The 22,746-nt window shown below is 45.5% G+C and overlaps 1 protein-coding gene across 3 annotated transcripts in view; it reads right to left on the bottom strand.

The window, feature by feature from the left end:
- OSMR (oncostatin M receptor) overlaps positions 1-22,746 on the bottom strand; it is a 51,581-nt gene that overhangs the window by 2,385 nt on the left and 26,450 nt on the right. For 2 of the 3 annotated variants that reach the window (XM_031444234.2, XM_011000602.3), the window contains exons 4-17: positions 17,670-17,841; positions 16,652-16,927; positions 15,821-15,950; positions 15,127-15,278; positions 12,856-12,998; positions 12,391-12,544; positions 9,628-9,704; positions 8,663-8,885; positions 7,149-7,328; positions 5,990-6,094; positions 4,351-4,527; positions 3,602-3,769; positions 722-803; positions 129-201 (exon numbers count right to left, since the gene is read on the bottom strand). In XM_031444234.2, coding sequence (XP_031300094.1) covers positions 129-201; positions 722-803; positions 3,602-3,769; positions 4,351-4,527; positions 5,990-6,094; positions 7,149-7,328; positions 8,663-8,885; positions 9,628-9,704; positions 12,391-12,544; positions 12,856-12,998; positions 15,127-15,278; positions 15,821-15,950; positions 16,652-16,927; positions 17,670-17,841 — 2,112 coding nt within the window. The remainder of the gene's footprint in view (positions 1-128; positions 202-721; positions 804-3,601; positions 3,770-4,350; positions 4,528-5,989; positions 6,095-7,148; positions 7,329-8,662; positions 8,886-9,627; positions 9,705-12,390; positions 12,545-12,855; positions 12,999-15,126; positions 15,279-15,820; positions 15,951-16,651; positions 16,928-17,669; positions 17,842-22,746) is intronic. The other variant, XM_064480228.1, reaches the window with a different exon arrangement.

The following is a 22,746-nucleotide window of genomic DNA, read 5'->3' as shown; positions in this document are numbered from 1 at the left end:
ATGGCTATGGGAACAGAGGTGGCTTTTGCTTTGTTCTATCTTCCTGAGATCTAGGAAAGTATGATTACTACAGCCCCAACCCTGGGTTAGTCTTTAATATTGTCTCCATACAGTTTCCCAACATTTACCTTGGACTTTATTAATGACAGGACGTTGCTCTTGTAAGGGTCTGGAATGTCAGGGTAACACTTCTCCTTCATCCTAGGAAAGCAGTGAGAATTAGACTGAATTTTGCAATATAGTGGAGTGGTTAAGAGCGAGAAATCTAGAGTCGGATTCCTGGGTTCTAATCCTTGCGCTGTGGCTCATTAACAGTGTAACCCTTAAGCAAGCTCTTTCATCCTTCTGTGCTTTAACTTCCACCGTGGTTCAACGGAGATGATGATGGTGGTTATGGGGGTACTGTAAGGGTAAGTGAATTATTATATGTGAAGCACTTAGAACACTGCCAAGCACATAGTCAGTGAAATATAAACATTAGCTGTTGCTATCAAAACCATTCTGCAATATTTTAAGTGGTTGTTTTCCTTGTGTATCAACTTACTGCTTATCTGTGGATAAATAAGGATTTTTAAATGTTCATATTTTTATCTAATCCTCCTTTGTCCTTTCCTTTTCAGCACTTTTCCTCATATTATCCAGTGTGAGTTCTATCTTATTAAACTCCTTTCTATATTTTTCTTTGACTCTCCTCTTGATAAAAATTTCCCCACACACTTACCACTGACTTTTTAGGTAGCAAGTGATCATGATGAGCAAAACGCAGACGATCATGGGGAGGATGATGCGTATGAGTATATGGGCTGGAGGAGGAGAAAGAAAGGGATGTTTTTCATGAGTACTTTTTCCTAAAAGGAATACAAGTAAGTAAGTTTTACATGTTAATTAATCCTCAAACTCTATTTGTACAAGATTCAATATGAATTCCACCTGACCGGGGGGAGGGGAAGGGGACACCAACCAACCAACCAACCAACTCTGGGAACCATTTGCCCTCAACACTTGTGACCCAAATGCATTACCTCTTCTGACAAATTGGATCATCACTCCCAGTTCTTCACTCCCTCCCTGTGGGAGAATTATACTCCACACCCTTGGGGAGTGGGGGCTCTGCCACGTGACTTGGTTCGGCCAGTGGAAGGTGAGTAGTTGTCATGCTGGTAGCTGCTTTAAGCATACTTATAGTTGGCTTTCTCTCTGGTGCTCCTGTGAGCCACCCTGAGAAGAGGTGGTCCCTCACAGCCACTGTCCCTTCAGCCTGAGACCCCATGGTAAAGCTGCCAGGAGCAAACCTAAACCTGCCTGAAGCCTGGAGTCCCGCCTAGCCCACCCTACATCAGCCAAGCCCGGAGCATCAAAAACAAGATTGGGTTTTGTGTGCTACTGAGATTTTGAGGTATTCTGTTACACATCACAAATTGACTAATGCACCCCTTTCTTGTTAATCTCTGATAAAATTAGCCAAATAAGTCCTAACCAGAGATAATTATTCCATTTGTATTTCTCAGATACATCAATCTGTGCTCCATTTTCTTTAATGCCCATCTTCCTGTTCCCATGGCCCACAAGTCCACCAATGAATAGTTCAGCTGGCTTGGAAAACACCCTCTTTTACAAAAGCAAACCGCATAGGGGATGGGGGTTGGAGGCTGACAGTCATTCACATGGACAAGTATTTCTGTTCAATCCTCTTGCCACCCTGCCCTCTCCTCTCCCCAGCCCCAACCCCGCTGCCCTGGCAGGAATGGGGCCTGACACAGGTGTGATGGGTAACGCCAGAGTTTGGTCAGGGAGGGGGCCAGAACCTCCTGACGCCACCACTGAAGAATAAATACCTTGCTCTCAAGATCAGTACTTCTGATGCCTACAGTTGGTTTTAACATTTGGTTAAACCGTGGATTTATAATGTATCTGAGAACAAGCTGGGGATCTAACCCTAGTAGTTTCCAAACCTCAAAGTTTTGCTCAACTTTTTACTGATGCACAGCATGTGCTAAGTGTACAGCTCGATGAATTTCCACAAACTAAACACACCCCTCGTAACCAGTACTTGGATCGAGAAAAAGAACATGTCCAGCTTCCCCAGGGAGCACCCGGCGTCCCCATCAGGCATTCTCCCCTCCCAAGGTAACCCCCTTCTTGTCCTTCAGCCACCTAGATGGCCCTCGTCTCCTGTCCTCTAGACGCGGAGTCATGCCGCGAGGGCGGGCCTGCCTTCTGTCACTCGGCACTGCCCCTGTGACTTCTCCACACTGTTTGTGTAGCTGTGGACCTCACTCTCATGGCTGTAATCAGGCAGCAATTTATTTTCCTTCTCCATAATAATCAACGTAGTCAACAGAGTCATAGCCAAGGCTAAGGAGGTTTAGTGTGAATAAAGGAGATAAATGAAACCCAGAAAATATACCTGGGATAAAGGTAATTATATGTATTATCTGTGTGTGTGTGTCTGTGTGTGTAACACACACACCTCTACCAGCCGAGTAAATACCAAAGCTGGAACAAAAATAGCCTGGAAATTTAAAATTCACTCCAAAATGGTAAGCCTGCTCAAGTAGTATGAATTGTTGACCAAAATCTTGAACTGGCTCTGAGAGCTCTGGCCTTTGGCTGAGAGCCCCCAGGTGATGTTTCAGGCTAGCAGTGATCAGTGTTGAGGGCGCCAGGCTGCCACTGCGGTCATGAGCATCCTCATCACGAGTCAGGGCACCCAGGGCCAGCAGCTCTGTGTGCCTAGAGGGGCCACCCTATCCCCGCAGCTCCGCCTTCAGCCCCACCCTGCACGGAGGGCAGTAGGTAACTCAGGCAGACATTTTAGCCTGTTTGTTTTTCACGGAGGATTATCTCAAAAGGTCCCTTCCTGCGTGGACCTTCCATGAGTCCCTATTTGCCACCTACCTTCTCCTGCTTCCTCCCCCACCTTCCTGTTTGTTGGTGGTCAGGGTTTTCTGGGAGAATCTTACTGACCAGGAACCAGTTTCTGCCATTCTTCCCCCTCCCTCTTCTTTCTCCATCTTTCAAGCCAAATACGTTTTGAAAGGATGGCTCTCTTTATCTCACCCTTTCTCCACCAAATCTGCAAACCCAGGGTTTGTGAACCAACACTACCTGCCCCACCGCACCATCTAGTGCCCCCCAAGGGGCAAAGTCAGGAAGCAAGTAATTTACCAAGTCATTCACCACCGAGGGACACCAGCCAGAAAGTCTGGTTGCAGGAAAACACCCCTGCCCCACCCCGTGCCCCCTCGCAAGACAGAACAGGGCTCTTCCGAGGTCAACACTAAAATACTCGATCTGTGATTTTCAAACTATTCCGGGACTGAGTTCCAGAGAAGTGCCTCAGGGGCCACTGTGAGAAGCAAGAGGAAGCTCCCAGGTCATAGGTCAGTTGGATTAGCTTCACTCATCTGTTTCATGTAGTGGGATTCTGTGTCGCATTTTTTTTTCTTTTGCGAAACAATTTCATGAAGAGAAAGAAAGAGACAAAGACAGAAAGGCAGAGAAGAAAGGTTTAAAAATTCCTGATCTAGACAAAGCCCACGGCCATGTGCTAGTTTCCCAGGAACCCCTAAAGGAAGAGTTCTGATTTGGAAAAACTCACAGTATTCATCTGGGGTCGTGACCTTTGTGAAGGCGTCCAGGGGGCCGCTGCCAGCACTTGTGTATGGGGTGACGAGAAACTCGTAGACGGATTCTGGCTGTAGGTTTTCCATAACAAATGTTTTTTGTTCTGGGTTGTCGATTCTGTGTTGGCAACAAGCTGACTTATCTGTGGTTTTCAAAAAAAAATTTTTTTTCAAGAAGAAAAAATTCTTAAGAGTGTGTTAGAAATCTTGTGAGAGAGTTGGGCAGTGATACTCATGTTGACTCAGCACTGCCAACAATTCTAAACCAGCCTCCAATATGAAATCCTAATTTCATCACACCGGGGACACTGGCCAAGTGTTCAGGAGAGAGCAAGGAAAGCCAACACTCCACCAAAGGATTTCACTCTTCCCGGGGAGCACGCAAATCTGCAAGCGAGAGTAATCACTTGCAAGAGCTACTTCAAATGCATTGTGGTAAGTTTGAACAAAGTCAAAGAAAATAAGGTTAGCCAGGAAGTTTCCTAAGTGGGAAGTTTTCTTAAGGAGCTTCAAGTGCTTCTAGAAATATCAGGCCACATTGTCTTTAAGGAAAAAATCTTGGCCCCCATCATTTTGTCCACCCTACTAATCTGTTTAAGAATAGCATTCAACCATAAAAGCACAGGAGCGTAGGGTTCATCCTGGCCACGGGATGGCAGGCAGTCTTTCCAATGATTTCAAATAATGAGATCTTGAAACTGTAAACAAACCTAAAAAAAGTTACCTGGAAGAGTTGCCTTTTTGAACCCCGGGTGGCACTCCTTCTCTGCCTTGGATCTCAGGTAGACATAGTACCCTTGTATAAAACCGAGCTGGGAGTCAGTGGAATAGTCCTTCCAACTCAGAGTGAAAGAGTGGGAGGTCAAGTTACTCACGACCACTTGAGGGTTGTCTGAAGGAGCTAGGGAAGGAAGTGGCGATGATGTAAGAGCCAGGGTTTGGAAACAGTCTCAGAGCACTCATGTAAACCAGGAGCGGAGCCACAGCCAAGCCCGGGGATGCTCACACCAAGTGAAGGAGCCATCTTTTTCTCTGGGGGCGCGGGAGGGGTATGCCTTGACGTAGTGGGTGGGAGCTGGCAAGGGGATGGGTAAGCGTCTTAAGTCTTGCCTCTCAGATGTAGAAATGGATGCCCAGAGAGGCTCAGTAACTTGTGTGAAGTCATACAGCGAGAAAGAGAATAAAGGCTTTCCTAGACTTCACCCTTCTCCTGAATTCTAAACAGTATTTGAGAGCACGAACTGCAAGTGGAAGGAACGGGGCGGGGGAGGAAGGGTGATGTTGGAGGAGGTGAGGGCGGATCTGAAGAACTCTAGTTCTCAGGCTGTGGTAACGCACCGCTGTCAGAGCGTCACTGAAGAATCGGGACGCGTTCATCCTGAAGGCTTCCGCGAGCCTGTGTCCGCACAGACGCGGGTGCACACCTGGCGTATGCCGCCGGCACACGCACCAACACACCCCTCCCGCCTGTCTCGGGCAGCTCCTGCCAAACGGGGAACCCCGAGACCTGATCTGATCGGTGCGCGACAACGGAGGACCCAGCCGCCTGGCTTCCAGGGGGCGTGATTCTGGGATGCCGAGAAGGTGCTCTAGCCCCCCCGCCCCCCACGCTGCTGGTGGCATCGTGGCACAGGTTCTGGGGGCGGCAATGTAACAGTATCTATCAAAAGTCTTAAAAATTATAAAATTGTATTTAAGAAGTTCAAACATCTTGGCTCAAGTATTCTACCTCTAAGACTTCATTTAAAAACCATTATCGTGGCAATGGACAAAGATTTAACTAAATTGATGGTAGTCAGGGTATGAGAGATTCAACCAAGTAAAAAGAAAGACTGAGTATTTGAGACTGGAAGATAACTGAGGGTGGATTTTAGCTTTTAGTTGAAAAATACTGTAATTATCCTAAATGTCCTATGACATACGCAAACCACAAGGCACGTGCAGTCATAAAAAATGATACAGTTAAGTAATATTTAGTGATACAAGTCAAAAAGCACTTTACAAACTGTACAGAGTAAGATCCCATTTTTATTTAAAATGTGTATCTGTACAGAGAAAGGATACACATAAAATGTTATTAACTCTGGATATTTACCTTTGGGTGACAAAGCTAGCAATGGTTTTTGTCTTCTTTTGTATAACATTTTGTAATATATTATATTACAATGTATTAGTTATATTTTTAATAAAAATGTTTTACAGTTGTATGATTAAAAATAATTTTAAAATAAACTCCAATTATCAGAGTAAATGGGACACTGAAAATTAGGAAAGGTGTTGAAATCTTCCTAAACGCAAAGCAAAGAGTCTCTGGATTGTTCTGAACAAGTTTGCCCATGAGACATTAAATGCTTTAAACTTACCCAGTTCCTTCAAGTATCCTGCCTTTTTCTCCAATAAATAAGCCATCCTTTCTGTAGAAATTTCATAAATTCTGAAGTTGTAACGAACCCCTGGTCTAAAAGCACCTAGAGAAGGAAAACGAGATTTTCAGTAACACAGAATGACATTCTCTTTACTTCTGAAGAGAAAAAGAGTGAAAAATGAATTTGTGTCTTTGTAATAATTTCCTCCTTAAGGTTTCTGCCTTTCATCCCCACTGTGTTCCCTCCTTCTGCTGAGCCTTGGAATTCTCCATCATTTCCGACGACACCTGGGGGCTGTCCTTTACATCGTCCTCTCCTCAAGAGCTCTGAGACACGCCCTTATCCAGGTGTAGGAAACTGGGTGCAGAATTTGACTAAGTCCTGTAAAACTCTCCTTTGACTCCAAATCCCCTGCCAATGACTTCTCCTTTCCCATGAAGGCCAGGCATCTGGAAGGTTTGCTTCCGCAAACTCATCTTTCCCTCACATGGCGCCTCTGCAGTCCACCCTCAGCACCCACCAGGCCACTGACACTGCTCAAGCCAAGACTCCTCACTCCCCAAGGGCAGCTGGATGCCTTCCAGTGGCCTCTGTCAACCACCCTCTGGACCAGATGATACCCACATTTTTATCTAAGCCCAGCAGATGGCGCCACCAACCCTCTGCTGAAGCCACAAACCCAGGCTCCTCTGGCTGCTACACTAGCAATCTTGAAATTACAAATCTAACGTGGGAGATAGGAGACCAAGTTCTACGCGTTCCACTGAAATCAAAAGACTTGATGATCGATTCCCATCAGGTCTACGTCTACGTCTCCCAAATCCATAAGCTTCTTTGCTTTTGTGAGAGCTCTCAGGACAACTATTATGCTGTCTCTCTGCCATTCACCTGGGACTGCTGAGCTAGAGGAACAAATTCAAGAACATCGTGAACACCTATCCCAGCATTAGGTCTGGATATTCTCTGTAAAAGTAGATTTAAAGATGCAATCTTAGGTCACATCATTGCAAAATCTGAACTCCTAGGACCCATGCTGGATGTATAATTTCAGTTTTACTGGTTGAGCACAAAGTATCTTTGAGATGGTCCAGAAATCCTAGTTGAACTTGCTGCCAGGTGGATGGAGCGAGATGGTAACACGGGAAGTTCTCTTTACCCGAGCTGATGACTGTGCTTGTGGTATTGGAGCTGAGGTTTTTCCACTGGAGATCACAGGGCAGATCCTGGGGATGGTCACACCACTCCACCACGTAGCCGATGGCCTTTCCGGATTGGGGTTTCCAAGACACAGAAAATCCATCCTCTGTACCATTAACTCTTTCTTCTTCAACCTCTTCTGTACATTAGAAATAGGGCAATGCTTCAGATTTAATTTGTTGTACATTTTGCCAAAGTATCGAAAGAAGAAAAGAAATCTGAACAAGCAGTCTGTCTAGCAGGTAAGAGCCCTACCACTTCAGTTGCTGTGGGGCCCGGGGTGGAGGCGGGAGGGACAGGTTTTCTTTTTTTCCTGAGTGTTTTTCTGCCTCTCACTTACCAGCAGAATTTCACACCTGCCCTTCAGATGCCCTTGTTCTGACCTGCTGAGACCCAAAGGGAAGTCAGCCCCTAAAACAAGGAACAGCAAACCACCGCTAGCAGGACAAATCCAGCCTCCAAAGCTTGTTTTTATAGGACCCTTGAGCGAAGAATGGTTTTACAATTTATAAAGAGTTGTAAAAACACAAACAAACGAAGAATATAGAATATGGAATGGAGAACATCTGGCCTACAAAGCCCCGATTACTTACTATCTGCCCTTAAACCAAAAAGGTTGCTGATCCTTGACCAAGGGCTGTGTCTGGTACTTGATCCGCTTTAAAAAATTATCTGCTGAATGAATGACTAATTCAGCTTAACTCCCCCACATAATGCTGGCTGCCCCTGAACTAACTGCTGTCTCTGAGATGTCAGGGGTAGAAACTGAGGTGACTGCAGAGGAAAAAAAGAAAAAACACTTCAGAGGTGGACTAAGTCGGATTATGCAAGGATGGGCACGCTACTTATGACCTGGACGCCACCTCAGTGTATTTTATGTGCCAGAGCAGTTTTCCTAAGATCTGACAATTAGAAAAAGGGTGACACTCAAAATTTACCTGTTGTTTATCTGCAATTCAAGTTTAACTGGGCATCCTGTATTTTATCTGGCAATTCTAATGAATGCTGAACATTGATATGAAAGCCAGGTGCTACTAAATATTTTAGGGCACCAAATTGTCGTCCAGCTGGGAGCACCCAAAGGAATGTGTAGCCCAAGGTATAAGGCAAGGGGTTCCCCATATAATAAATGCAAATCATATTTCGTAAGCCACAAAGCATGTTCAGACCAACTCTAACTCTCAGTTAGGACTATGTGTTGATGTTACATTTATTTGAATAAATCTGAGATCACTTCCCAAGTTTGTGGGCAAATCTCCGGGGCAGAAATGTCCTGAACTACGACTGAAATCTTCCCACACTGAGGACTGTCCTAGGAAACCGCGGACATGCCTGGACCTAAAGCAGATAACTGTCAGTGTTTGCCAGCTAGATCTTTTGTCTCCCCAAATACTCTTTCCAGTTTCTCCATCTCTACCTCATAACACCATCCACGTCTTCCTAGAGAAACAAAACAAAACAAAACAAACTCACCATTTCCAGGGTCCCCAGAAACGACAATCACAGAAGCAGGAGACGGGCCCGCACTGTTGAGAGCTGTGACGTGGATCTGGTAGGAGTCCTGGTCAAGGGTCAGTTCTGTGCCGTTGGCCGTGGCCGGAACGGAGTGGACCTCTAACCCGGATGGTCTGTCTAGATTTTCTACAGTGACATTGTAGGACAGGATCTTCCCGTTGGCGTGCAATTTTGATAGGGGCTGAAAAAGATATTGATAATCATTTCAAAATGCTTAGTTTTCTTAATTAATGGGAAGGCTTTCTCACCGAGTGTTTTTTCAAATCCAGGCTAAGGAGTCCCCTTTTCTCTTGATTTCTGCCTAGGTCCCTCTTCTCTGGACACAATCTCCTTTTGAACTCACCCCAAAACGGTCCTATTTTTTACTCAGTTTGGTTAGAATAGAATGTCTGATTTCAAGCTTGGCTTAGAGGGTTATTTTCTCTATTAAACTATTTTAATTTGCTCTGTGTGTGTGTGTGTGTAAGGCAACTGAGGGACAGAAAAGATGAAAAAGTAATTAAGCAAACAGGGTCTCATGCAGGCACGTTAGTCAAGGTTGAAGGACAAGACTGATCTTATATTACAGGTTTTCAGCTTGACTTACAACTTTTAAATGTAAATCCTCTGACATATTTAAATATTCATGACACGTAAGTGTGGTCTGCGCCTCTCCACTTAGCCTCCGACCCTGGGCGCTGCAAATGTCAGGCGCAGGCCTGAGGGGAGGTGACGGAGATGCGGGTTCTAACAATCAGAGCTGGCCATCCAGGCCATGGGCGGCCAAGGAAGGAGTTAGCAGGGACGTGGATGTGGGGAAGGTAGGAAATTCTATTGGATGCGTGTGAAGTTCCGTCCTAATCAGAAGGCTGCACCAATACCCAGTTCCGGTGAAAGACACAGCACTAAGCAAAAACCTGTCTTTTTGAATCTGTGCGTCTTACCTTCCAGAATAAAGTCACAGTAGGACGTCCTGACACTGACTTCACATTTCTCCAGACATCAAGAGCCTCTGAGGGAGCTGAAATCAACCAAAGAGAAGCTCTTGGGTCACAATATGCATGTAAAGCAATACATCCAACCTTTCCCTGGTGCGGTCGACAAAGCGACGACGGCCTGTCCCAGCTGAGGCCTGCCTCTCACTGTTCCACTCTGTGGCTTCTACGCCTCACTCGGGGCACACGCAGGTGCTTTACAAAAGGTCTGCTACATCTGAATGGGACATCACACTGGGCCTTTAGGAACCTCAAGCCTCAGAGCTTCTGGAAGCTACCAAGGAATTTTGGAATCATGTATCAGTCCAATTTGAGGAGGTTAGTTAGGTTAATTTCCCAGTTTAGCAATTTCTAGGAGCAGCAGACCATTGCCACTTCCTTGCCCCATTTGTGAAGGTTGTAATGGAGGCACTTCATCGGGGAGCCCGGGCCCTGCACACAGGCTGGCCCCTCGCTGGAGTCATAGCTGGACGAGCGCCCCCCAGCTCCCGGCCTGAGCCTGGGGCAGCTGCCTGCGTGTGGACCCTCAGGGCACTGGCTACACGCCTCCCCCAGTCATGACTCTCATCACTCTGTTGTTCTAGAAGAGCTTTCCTCCTTGTCTTTCCTGCCAGTAAACTGTAGCACAAGTGATTTGTGATTTGATTCAACACATCTCTGTGCAGGAAGAGTTGATTTTGGAACATAACACATAGAGACTTAACTGTTTTATAAAAAAATAGTTTGCAATTTCCAATCATTGAAATTTAAGTCAGTCCTTTTTTTTTTTTCCATTTAGTTGCTGACACTTTCTACTTGACTTAAAGGTGACCCTCTGTTTTAAAAATCTGTGAAAGGCAGATTTCAATTTGCTGTATAAGCCATCAGAAAAGCCAATATTAAGTCAAAAACTTATTGAAATACTCAGGCACAATATGGAATCCCAAGTTCAATGCAAAATCTTCAGCTGGTTTATAAACTGCTACTTGCAAGAAAAGAGAACAGCAGCACAGCTGACGGTGCTCCACATTTCTGTCAATATAACTTCTCCCGTGGTGTCACTTAGCTCTGCCCACTATGGCTCTGCTTATGCAGGATTATAATACACATAAACTCTGCCATTTCCAGCATCAATCAAAGTGTTATCAGAGGTTAAAAAAAAAAATCTATAGATTCACCATCTTGTCATCATCAAATGCACACTTGTTATTTTCAGTTTATTAGACTATAATCTAAAAGAAACAACTTACTAAAAACACTACCCTTTTGTCATTTTCCCCTTGCACTAAATTTTAGGTATAATATTGGAAGCAATTTGCAAAAAATCCCAAAGCAAAGCAGTAGTGATAAAGTAAACATTCTTTAATAAAACACAGCTAAGAAATAAACCACGTCACCATCAGGAACACGGATCTCAGTCACAGGGATTCTTGAGGGGTCTACACCCCTGAGGAAAGGGATGGGTCTTGGTGGGGTATGAGGGTGGGTGGGGACTGCAGACATGGAGAGGAGGCCGGCTGAGCGCCTCTGGTGACCGGCCCCGCCCCAGGTGTAGGTTTTGATGCACTTCGTGCCACCCCCCCATCAGAGTCGCTGGTTTAAAATGGTCCCTCCAGGCAGAAACACAAAGAGCCCTGCCAGCCTACAAACAAATAATAAGAGGAAATAAAATAAGTATATGTAATCTTTCCTTAGGCAGTAAAATTGTCAGGACTTGAATCAACAAGATCTCAAGGCTGTAATGACACCCCCAAGAGACAAAACGCAGAGCCCAGTCTGGTTGAGGGTGGAGCTCAGAGTCAGACAGCCCAGCCCGGTGTGAGCCACGGTCACAGCTCAGTCACTGGCTGGCGGGCAGTTAAACTCCTTCTCCTCATCTGCATGTCCTCATCTAGCCAGTGAGGAGACTAACGGGAACTTCTGCATGCAGGGAGGATTAAAGAGAACACCGTGAGCCCTGGGAGCTTGTCTGGCACATGCTACACACTCAGTAAATGGGAACCACTCTGGTACTACTGTTAGGTCTCTGCTGTTCATTAACTTGGCCAACCGGGCAAGTCTCCCTAGTCTATGGCCCAAGTTGCGTCAGGTAGACAGGGCCACAGTGTAATACTTTATTACCTGGAATTGGAAGGAGATGAAAGCAGGGCTGGGCCATTTAACCTCCTGAGGTCTATTTGAGGCCTTACACGTAGTTATTTGGGAGAAAAGCTCCATGAATATTGAGGGAACGACCTCTGAGAGCATGACGGGAAGTTTGCTGTCACTGGAATCAACGACTCAACAATAGTGATTTAAGGTTCCAAATATCATTACATTTCCAAACACAGCCCAAGGCTGTTTGGTATGAGATCAGGGCTTTCCTCAGCAGGAACACTACTGTTTGTCCCTAATCCTGAATTAAAAGTCTATATTAATTGACACAGCCCCAGATCCAATGGGAATCCAGCAATACCAGTAGCTTAGAAACCATTTTCACAAAATCAAAGATGAGAAAGAAAAGGTCCAGTAGAAATATCTCGGATGGCAAATATTTAAGGTAGACGCCTTGCTACTCACATCTCATAAGGCATTTAATTCAAGATTTGTTTTGTCTTTTAAAGATGGTACCCAGCCTCTGCTGTAATACTTTCCTCGTAGTTTTTTGGTACAACCAAAAGTTCTCCAGGAAGCCCACCCACCTCCTGTGAGTGAGTTTAGACCCTTGGTTAGACGGCAGAGAGTTGCACATACCAGCTTCAGCGGTGATGAATTTCTGACTTATCGATCCGCTCCATTTCCAGAAGTGGTTGGCATCTGCACAGCGTACTCGGGCCATATATTCTGTGTCCGGCTCCAGTTCACTTAAGAGGTACTCACCATTCTCCTTGATGGAAACATTGTGTTGCTTGATTTAAAAAAAAAGAAAAGGAAAAAGAAGACAGAAGTACTGGTGAGCATACTTTATTGTAAAGCCAAACCACACATGGAACATCCTGATTTGGAGGAAGACTAGTTATTAGAGAGGAAAAAAAAAAAACTCTGAGGCCTTTTTCCTGACTCTTAAAATTGATGATTCATTTCCTGGACCTTTTTCACAGATGACCCACACCATCTGAACCCACATAGGAAAAAGAGTTTAAAGAGATTGTATTCAGCAGCCTTTCTGTTCAAACATAAAGAAATTTTTGAAAATAGAAAATTAAGCAGTATTCTTACTTGTATCACGTTTCCTTCACCAAGGAGATCAAGCTGACACAAAAGTGTGGAGTAATTCCCAATGGGGTGCACCTTCCAGGTCACGGTGGCCTTTGTGCCACTGACATTTTTGAGGAATAAGTTATAGGGAGTCTTTGGATGAACTGCCAAAAAAGGTTAAAACATAAAAAACATTTAAGCGCAGATCCAAAAAGCCTTTGGCAAACAGACAATTCATTTCTTCCTTGATTTATTCAATAAGCATTTTTTTTTTGTTTATTGTTTGAGAAAGTGACAAACAAAAGCAGACTGACAGCCAAGACAGAGTAAGCCAACTATAGCCTTGTGTCTCCTCACTGATTATATTAGAAATCTGAACAAAATATAAAAAGAAACTGAGATTCTTAAAATTAAACAAAAGCAGGCAGATTGTAGAACGGAGTCAAAATGTGGAGAAGTGATCCTCAAAGAGAATATAACAGAAGCCAGAGTCGAACCAAAATAACCCTTAACAATGTGAAGGCTACAGTCCAAAATGAAAAAAAAAAAAGAAAAAGAAAAAGAAAGTGTCACCAATTTCCATGGGAAAAGACAGACGCCAACCTTGAGATGATCCATGCATCAAGATATTTCCCTGAAGATGCTACAAGTATTAGATAAAGATTTTAAAACAGATAAATGAGGTAAAAGTAAATACATCTGAAAAGAACATAAGGAAAACACTTCTCCATAGAGAAATAGAAACTATTAAAAAAAAAAAAAAAAGAACCAAGTGGCAATTTTAGAACCAAAAAAATTAAAGAATTTTTGAAATAAAAAATCTTCTGTCTTACCCACTTGCACAGGTGCTGCGTGGCCACTGCCTACTGCCTAGTCTCCTTCCTCTCACAGGAGAGACACAAGGACACTCTTTCTGTCCCTCAAACACCCAGAGCATGTTCACATCCCAAGACCTTTTCAAATCCTGTTCCTTTGGCTGCCAACGCTCTTCCCCTAGATGTTTTTTGCCTTCTTGTCCATCAACACCTTCATCTTAACTGAAGTAGCACCCCAGGCATTCTCTACCCACTTACCTAAACTTTATCTTCTTGGTAGGACTCAGCAATGCTTATTAACTTGTTTACATGTTTACTGTGTGTCTCCACTCCCGGCTCCCAACCCTCTCCCTCAACACACACCAGCACATATGCTCATTAGGGGAAGGTGCTCAAATTCTGTTCACTGCTGGGCCTCCAGTGTCTGCCACACTGGGGGCACCTGGTAATTAACTGACTGACTGAAGTGATGATTAAGTTGAAATCAGAACGATGTGTAGGAATTAAGAAGGTAAAAGGAGAAGGAGGAGCAGAAAAAATGAACATGTTAAAAGAGTCTGCATTTCATGAAAGAGGGGTTGTGGTCAAAACACTGAAGCAATATTCAGCTTAAGAGATGTGTAGCTCAAAACCATCGTGAAGTACCACTACACCCATTCAACTGACAAAAACGAAAAAGGTGACAATATCAACTTGAGGGAATGTATTGGTACAACCACTGTGGAAATTAATTTGTCATTATCTTCCAAGTTGAACATTCACATTTTCTGAGTCCTCGCCAATTCCACTCAGGTATATAGGTGTATACACAAGAAAACCAATTTTGGTGTGTACTGAATACATCTATAAAAACACTCTTATTAACACCGTATTCAAGCGCATGATCCTTGATACAATCTGAAAATCCATCAGAGGAGATGCAGGAATGAAATACTGTTTATTTATGTAATGAAATACTCTACAGCAGTGAAAATGGAAGGACCACAGCCACACTCAGCAATATGAGTAAAAATCAGCAAATTAATATTATGTAAAAAGCATTTACTAGATTATTACATAGAACTTGACGTCCTTTGCATACATTAAAACAAAACAAAAACAGTATTTGGGGGATGACACAAGGAGAACACATACGCAGGTACACATACACATGATTTAAATCTGCCATTATCGCAGTGGAAGGAGTGGGCGGGGGCTGTGGGATGGGAGATGAAACGCGTCATTGTCAGATTTCCAGCTTGAAGCTGAGTAGTAACCTCACGGGCCCTTATTACATTATCTAAACAAACAAGCGGTGGGGGCCAGAGGTCATGCTTGCATCCGTGAAGAGAAGCATGGCGTGAACAAGAATTATAAGCTAAAACTGTCACTCAGGATGTGGATTAGGCACAAATCTACAGCGGATTTACTTGATCACACGGTGTGTCAAACAAAGGTGCGTTAGTGACCGCAGTGGGCTAGGACACGCGAGTCTCACCTCGATGGGTCAGGCTAAAAAGAACACTGACACTTCTGTTTCCTAAGGCGTTTTCAGCCACGAGTGTGAAGTTATACATTTCTTGCGAGTCTGAATCTACTTGCCAATTACACGAGTTTTTGTGTTCACAGAGTATCTTTTTCCCGGAAAATCTTTAAAAACAAAACAACACAACAATTTCAGGATTTCCAGTTTTGTCAGTGCAGATGTGTTCCCCTGAATTCCTCAGGGGACACACTCACTGGCTTTCAAACTGTGTTCCACACTACAGCATCAAACTATCACCAACAAATACCACGGAGGGAAATATTGTTTCAGGAAGTTTGATTTATGTGCATGAATAGCTGACTTCCCATCTCGGGTGGTGAGAACTCTCCTTAATTCACTTTGGATAGTCTTAAAAAGTTAGGAATTAGGTTGGTCTACATCAGGATAGACAACTATTTTCACATCAAGATTCACCATTAACTGTCTTTCTTATCATTTTTACACTACATTTTTTTTTAAACAAAACTCGGGTAGAAAGTATTATACACACTTGTGACCACTTAAAGGTTTCTTCCTGACTGTGGCAGGGTGGTTTGAAAATATTTGTTCAAATCTTCGGCAACATCTAAATGTGGCTTTCGTTATATTGTCAAAGGCACCTTAAACAAGGAAGAATCTGTCACTCACAGAATCAGAGCTCACTTACGATTCAAATAAAGTGTAGCTTTGGGAAGACCGTTTAGGCAAGCTGGTGTCAGTCCCAGGATCCCAAGTACACGTCAAAGTCTTGAAGTCTTGAGTTTCACAAGAAAAGTCCTTGGGCTCCTCAAGTACTTCTGTGCGTACAGAATAAAAGCAGATGAAAGATCTAGTTGAAGCCCTTTATTGAAAGACAAATGAAGTGGAAAGCTCTCTTTGGGGTCTGAGGCCACAGAGGTCCTCGGACCAACGAAAGGCTCACTTCAGCGGAAGCCAACACATCAGCTGCTCCAGAAAGTCACATTGCCAGTGCCTCATCACATTCATCAGTTCTCACAACAATCTTACTGTGCCTGATCACAGAGGAGGAAACTTGGGAGAGGCTAGGAAACTTGGCCAAGACGGCATGCCCAGCCGTGGAAAGAAGATTGGAACCCAGGTCTTCGGGCCACCACCTTGGCTGCCTCCTGGGGCAGGGTCCAACCTGTAGCACCGCACTCCCCCCTCAACCCCTCACCCCCATCCTGGGGCAATTCCAGCACAACTAATGCAAAGCAGGGTATTTTCACAGTAGTCCAGGTCATGACCTGAACTTTCTCCCCTTTAATACTCTTGGTTTCTAGGAATAAAATTGTCAGCTAAGCTCAAGAAAACAACAGGAAATCCTTTCTCCAAGTATTGCTTCAGAATCTCTTTTCCAGAGTTTTCCCTAGAAGACTTGGGAAACAAAAGAAAACTGAGACCACAAGTAGAAATATTTACTTGTCTTCTGGTAAAAGGAGATTGATCTATTCCATAGGAAATGGGAAGGGGGGGCACAGAGAATGTGTACACTTACTTGAGACAAAGAGAACGATGCCTTTTATAACGTCTTTTTGGTCCACCTTACAAAAGATATTTGTCCCTGTTTTCCTAATGAAAGAAACCTTATTCAACTTGAATGCAGACACATTTGAATCAAGCTGTTCTCCATGGATCTGCTGGCCTTCCAGATAACAGGATATGTTATCCTGTTGGTTCCTAGACATGTAACAAATGGTGACATTGGAGCCTTCCTCCACCAGCTTATCTTTAGGGAAAAGGAACAATGGATCACGTCCAAGTGACTTTTGTGCTGCAAGGAAAAAACAGACAGCTCGGTCAGAATTGGCCTCAAAATTCAAACCAGCCCCCTCCTGTCTCACTCTCAACAGATAACTTTAGCTCTTTCTACCTCCTGGAAAAAATAGGAACTAAATTTCTACAGTAAATCTATAAACTTTGGTTCACACAAAGCACATCAGTCCTGTTGTCACAGTAATACGGCGGTTCTCGTTCTTACTACCGAGACGGCAGCCACACTGCCACCCTGTGGGTGAGTGTATTAATGCCAGGGATCCGTTACGACTGCGGTAGCTGCTCTCTCCTGACCCTAGCCGTGTGGGCGGCCCTGTGCTAAGTGCTATGTGTAGTCTCTCCTCTCATCCTTACCTTGCCAACCTTACCCAACGGGACAGGCGGGACTGAGCTCAAGTTCCCTCAACCCAGCAAGTGGTAAATCCATGTTCACACCCACCAGGTCTGCCCAGCTCCAAAGCCACGTGTCCCTCATAATCTCTAAATTGTCCTGTAGATCACTCCTAAAATGCCGGTCACCTAAATGTCTCCCTTTGCTTCCGTCTCTCCTTCTGGATGGTCCATCAGCAATAAGACCCTCAAGGCTCTTCCCCCGGGCACTCACTGTCCTCCCCTTGCCTGTCCCCTGCTTCCTCCCCACCCACTCCTCCACAGTAGGCCTCCCCAGGAACTGCCTGTACTGATCCCTGAAAAATATTAGACAGTGAACCCCTTTACTCTTTTATCGCTTCACTTCTTACCATCTGCTTCCTTCCATGAACTCCAGTTGCTCCAGAACCTCGGCTCGGGAATCTTGGCATCATCCACCCTACTCCTCATTCTTACAAAGTGGGTCGCACATTCCAAAGGGAGCTCGGATTTCCAGCTCCAATGCAGGACTGGGTCCCGCTTCACAACGGTGCTGTAGTTCCCCTAGAAATAAAGAGAAACACTTGGACACAGAGCCATGCAGTCCGGGAAAATGGCTTGATTGGACTCATCCTTAAGCCACACTGGACAGTCCACCATCACTTCGGGATACGTGCACGTGCCGTCTGTTCCTACCCAGCCAGCTCTGTGCTCTGACAGCCCAGCAAGGAGCCAGACACAGCCTCCTGCCTTTCAAAAACTTGGCTCCCAATCCCTCTGGCCCTCCAATTCCAGGGGGCTCATGTGGAGCAAATGAGAGAAGCTATTTGAGTCTTGGGGGAAAAGGTCAGAGACAGAAGGTACGCACAGTGCTGGTTACATAGAACTTGCTAAGAAAATTCTTATAAACTAGACAATTAATTGAGTCACTCTTCTAAAAATAAGCAAGATCAATGAGAATTTTTTAATACTCATCAGATCAAGATGGTCAGATCTCAGGAGAGCTGGGAGCCCTTCATGGTACCCTGAAGTTCCGTTGTCTCCTGGTGGCTCCTCACTCCTCCCTTGGTTTTGTTTTGTCTCTTGTCTTTTCAGATATGGTAGCCATGAGGACCACACCCCCTCCCTGGAGCTCCCTCTGTCAGAATCGTTAGTCCCCAGAGATGTCAACCATGTAGGAATGCCTTACACTGTGCTCTCGGAAAGCTTGTCCAAGCTGAACTGAAAATTTTTTTGCCTGCACAGATTGTAGTCTTAAGCTTTCGAAGACTCTGGTATTTTCATTCTTTAATTCAATAAACTTCAACGGCTCCTTTTATACTGTACCCTGTCACCCAAGGCCAATTACAGTCTGACTCCGACCTGCCTCTCCCCTGCAGGACTCTTCCCTCTGGACACAGTGGTCTTCCCCACACTTCTGGAGAGCTTTACGCTCTTCCACCTCGGGGTTTGCTTGCACCGTGCCCCTGGGTTCACGTCCCCCACTCTCCCTCTGAATTGGGAATCTGTCCCAACCTTCAAGCCCCTGTGACACCTCATCTTCTTCATCAAGCCTTTCCTGCTCCTTCCTCTGGCTTCCTCTCCCTTCCCCCAAGCCCTCCTGCACCCTGGGAGTAGCTGCTGGCCTTGCATCTGTGGTTGTGTCCTGGACTTGAGCATGGCGCCAGGAGAGCGGGGACTGAGCTTCATTCTGCTTCGTGTGCCCACAGCTCCTGGCACCCGTGCTCCTCGGGGGGCCCCTCCAGGGCGCCTGCTTTCTGCCCCCACAGCTGGGTAATGGGGACAACAAAAACCTTGCCCTTCCTGGGGAAAACTGAGTCTGCATCCATTTTTCTAAGGGCCAATGGCAAGGCCTACAGTGAAGAGGACAGGGCAACACACACGTCACACGTGCCCTGGAGCTGCCCAACTCGGAGGACTTCCCTCCACGGATGCCCTTCCCCTTCCCAGGCCACCAAGCTGAAACAAGGCCCTTGGCAGAAGCACACACAGTCCCGGAGGGAGAAGAGCTTGGTCCCTGAATGGCATCCACTCACGCACATCTTTATCCCTCTGCGCAGACCTCCAATTTGTCAAATGTTTTTGTTGTTTCAGTTTATTGTATTTCTTTATCCCTAGTTTACAAAACATACTTAACTACAAGTTTTGCAACCCCGAGCCATGTAACTTTTACTATTTAAAATGAACAGTCTTGGGTATATTTTGTTAAAGATTATTTAAGAGCCAATACAAAAAAAAAAAAAAAAAAAGGAACTACGTCCATAGCAGTGACCTTGCTCTACTGTCAACAAGGCACGGACTGGATGGCACCTGCTCCATCTCTGGAATTCAGCCACATCTCTTGTCCCCACTGTCACCACCCACTCCCAGCCCCCTCCTCCAGACTGACCCCACTGCCCGCTTCATACTGGTCAGACTTCACCTCCTCCAGTTCTCCCGACTGCTCTCCACTGTGTGGCCAAAGTGAGCTTCTTTCAAACTCCCAGCCCTGCCTCGTCACTGGCCTTGTGACTGCTTCCAGGATCGGGAGGGGCCCCCAGGGCCCTTCGTGGTCCGGGCCGGGCCCCGCCTGCCCCGCCTGCCCCGCCTGCTCCACGCTTTCAGGCCTGAAAGCTCCTGGCCCCTCTCGCTGGGCGCCTCTGCTCACACCAGCTGGATCTTTCTGGAACATTCCTCCCCACCCTCCAGGTTAAATTAGCTTCACATCTTCTTTCCTATTTCATCTCAAACTGCCTACCCTCAACCCTGCAGCACCTTGTCAGCGAGCTGCCGGCACTCATCACGCCCAGGACACCCTCGTGTGTCCGACTCCTCGCTCACACTCAGCACTGACAGCCCCAGCCTCGAACAATGCCTGCGCCCAAGCCCACAGTCTAAAACTCCGTGCTAAACGACATCAGCTGCTCATTGATGTGCAGGGAGCTCTACTTCTCCCAGACCCTGTTTGTGTGGATTCTGTGTAACCACAACTTGTGCTTTGTGGTCTTTACAGCCCAGTAGTGGAGGAGATAAAACTTCCCTTGAATGCATCAATTCAGCAGTCTTTAAAAATGTGATGAGTTGTGTTTGGGCTGCTTTCATTCACTGAAGTGGCAAGTTTAATTTGGCCCTGGCAGACATGAGTAAGTCACGAATAACTGGCATTTACACAGAAGTCCAACTGAAGTCCCAGATTTGTTCCTGAGGTGTGAGCTGATCCCTCTCTGACTCAGGCTGCAGGCCTCCTTCCAGGCTTGAGCTGTTAACTCTCCACTGCCTTCTCTTGCCATTGATGGAACCACGAGTGAGTGGCTGGAGAGGCCAAGGGCAAAACCCGGTCCAGGGTGAGACCATGTACCGCATCCTGAGTGGCTGGTGCCATCCGGGAGGCAGCTCAGGGTCCTTGGTCCAGCTGCCGGCACCTGGGTCCACATGCTTTTCCTTTGGCTTGTTTGGGAACACAGCAATCTGAGGCGTGAGTCTAGAAAGCTGCTTGTTCTTGGGCACGAGTGATGGTGCGTTACAGGGAACGGCCCTATGAACGGGAGGTTACTGTCTAGACAGAAGCAGCCTCTCAGCTGGCTGGCTGCCCCTCAGCCGGAGGGAAAACTGGGTCTGTCCTCAACTTCAGGCCTGAGGGGAGGGCTCTGTGTGTGTATGGCTGCGGGGAGGCCATCTCGGTTTTTCTTAAGTTCCCCTCTGAGTGTGCTGTGTGTGTCCTGGACTGTCTTCTCAACTGTGCTGTCAGCTATTCAAGGTCAAAGCTGATTTTTCTTTCCCTGTTCCTAGCATCTGGCATAAGCAGGTGTGATTCTCTCTTGTCCAATGAATAAACAACAGAAAAAAAAAAAAAAGGAGGGGAAAGCAGTACCACAAACCTCTCTGTGCCTCAGTTTTCCCCTCTGTTGGGATCAGGCTGGGCTGGGACCCTTGCATGGGGACAACGCAACGGACAAGGCAAAGCTCTGCTCTCAAACATCTCCAGCCTCAGTGGGGAGGTTCCACCAGCAGCTCTACCTTGAAAAGAGAACCACTGCCCGGATCAAAGGCGTAAACAGCTGTCTGCTCAGATGTTGCTAACATTATTTGCTCTACTATGATAACAGAAAGAACTGTCTTTTAGAAAAATAAAGAATGGAAGTCACTTGGTCTACGGTTAGCGTTCCTTTCACTCATGGAGTTAAGTGCGAGTTTCCCGTGAATCCCCCCAGCCCTTCTCTCAAATTTCTTCTCCTTAGATAATTCGTGGCCTCATCATGGCCTTTGCTCAATGATTTACTGGGTCCAAATCAACAACCCATGTGTCCATCAACAATACAAAAGATATGAAAATACACATGGTTAGTATGAGTGGGATAGTGCAGAGATGGGCAGATGGTGGAGTGAACAGCTGTCCATAAGCACTGCTGTTGTTTAAAATCAAGACATTCAACAGCTCCCACTTGGGAAACTGCCCTTTGATGGGTGGGATCATAGACAGTTGACAGTCAGAATTATATTTAACTTAGGTTACTCACTCAGATTGCGAATGCAGTGATGGATAAGAAAAGAAACTAGAGGCTTCAGAACTAGTGGCCTTTGTGCTTTGCCAGAGGAATGAAACATCTGGATCCCTGCACCCGTGCCTCTACCGCCCAAGAGAGGAGTGGCCGTCCACTAGCAAATGGAGGTCCCCAGGAATGACACATGCCTGTGTTTCCTTTCCTACAAACAAATTCTCTGTTCTCCTTCAATGAGAAAACATTTCATTGTCCTTCAACACCCCATGGAAATGAATCAACATGATGTGTGCATAGATTATTAAGGTTTCCCAGACCACAAATAGTAACTGGGGAAAAAAACCACGAAAGTGTCCCAATGCACTAGATGAGGAAGCGTCACGCAAAACAGACACAACAACGATGTAAGCCAAGACAAGTGAAAAATTATCCCAAGTAACTCAAAGGCAGAAAGAGTGTGAAATTCAGGATTTTCTTAACTTAATTTGTTGTGGAAAAAGCCACAGATGAGGCAACAAAGGACACTCTAGGTTACTCTCCAAAATGGTCCATGGAAAACCTCTTTGCTGACTAGAACAGAAAACGCAAGAACTTCTTCCCCCTTGCATTTCAGCACAGTAGCAGCAAAGAGACTAACTGGCAGCCACAGTTGCATGCACAATGCTGCCCAACTATTACATCTGATTTAGGAAAATCTCTGGGGGAAAGGGAAGAAAGAAAGGAGATGAATAAGATGGTTGATCTTCCTAGATTTTTGGAATCCAGTACTCACAAGGACAGCCCCAGCAGCTTTCACTGGGGACAGAGCAGAACTGAGAAAATGATCCGTTTTCTTAGCACAGCCTAGCCGACCTACCAAACCAAAACTGTCATGTTACTTTGCCCCAGATCCTCGTAACTAAAAACATAAAAATGCAATTATTTATAACTGTTCTGAGTTGCTAAAATGTTTGCATATTGGGATTGGGCGGATGTTATAAAAGGTATATCA

The sequence above is a fragment of the Camelus dromedarius genome, chromosome 3 (genome assembly GCF_036321535.1).
Source record: "Camelus dromedarius isolate mCamDro1 chromosome 3, mCamDro1.pat, whole genome shotgun sequence".
Lineage (NCBI taxonomy): Eukaryota > Metazoa > Chordata > Mammalia > Artiodactyla > Camelidae > Camelus > Camelus dromedarius.
Note: the sequence above shows the minus strand (reverse complement) of the source record. Positions and strands in the feature narration are given on the sequence as shown.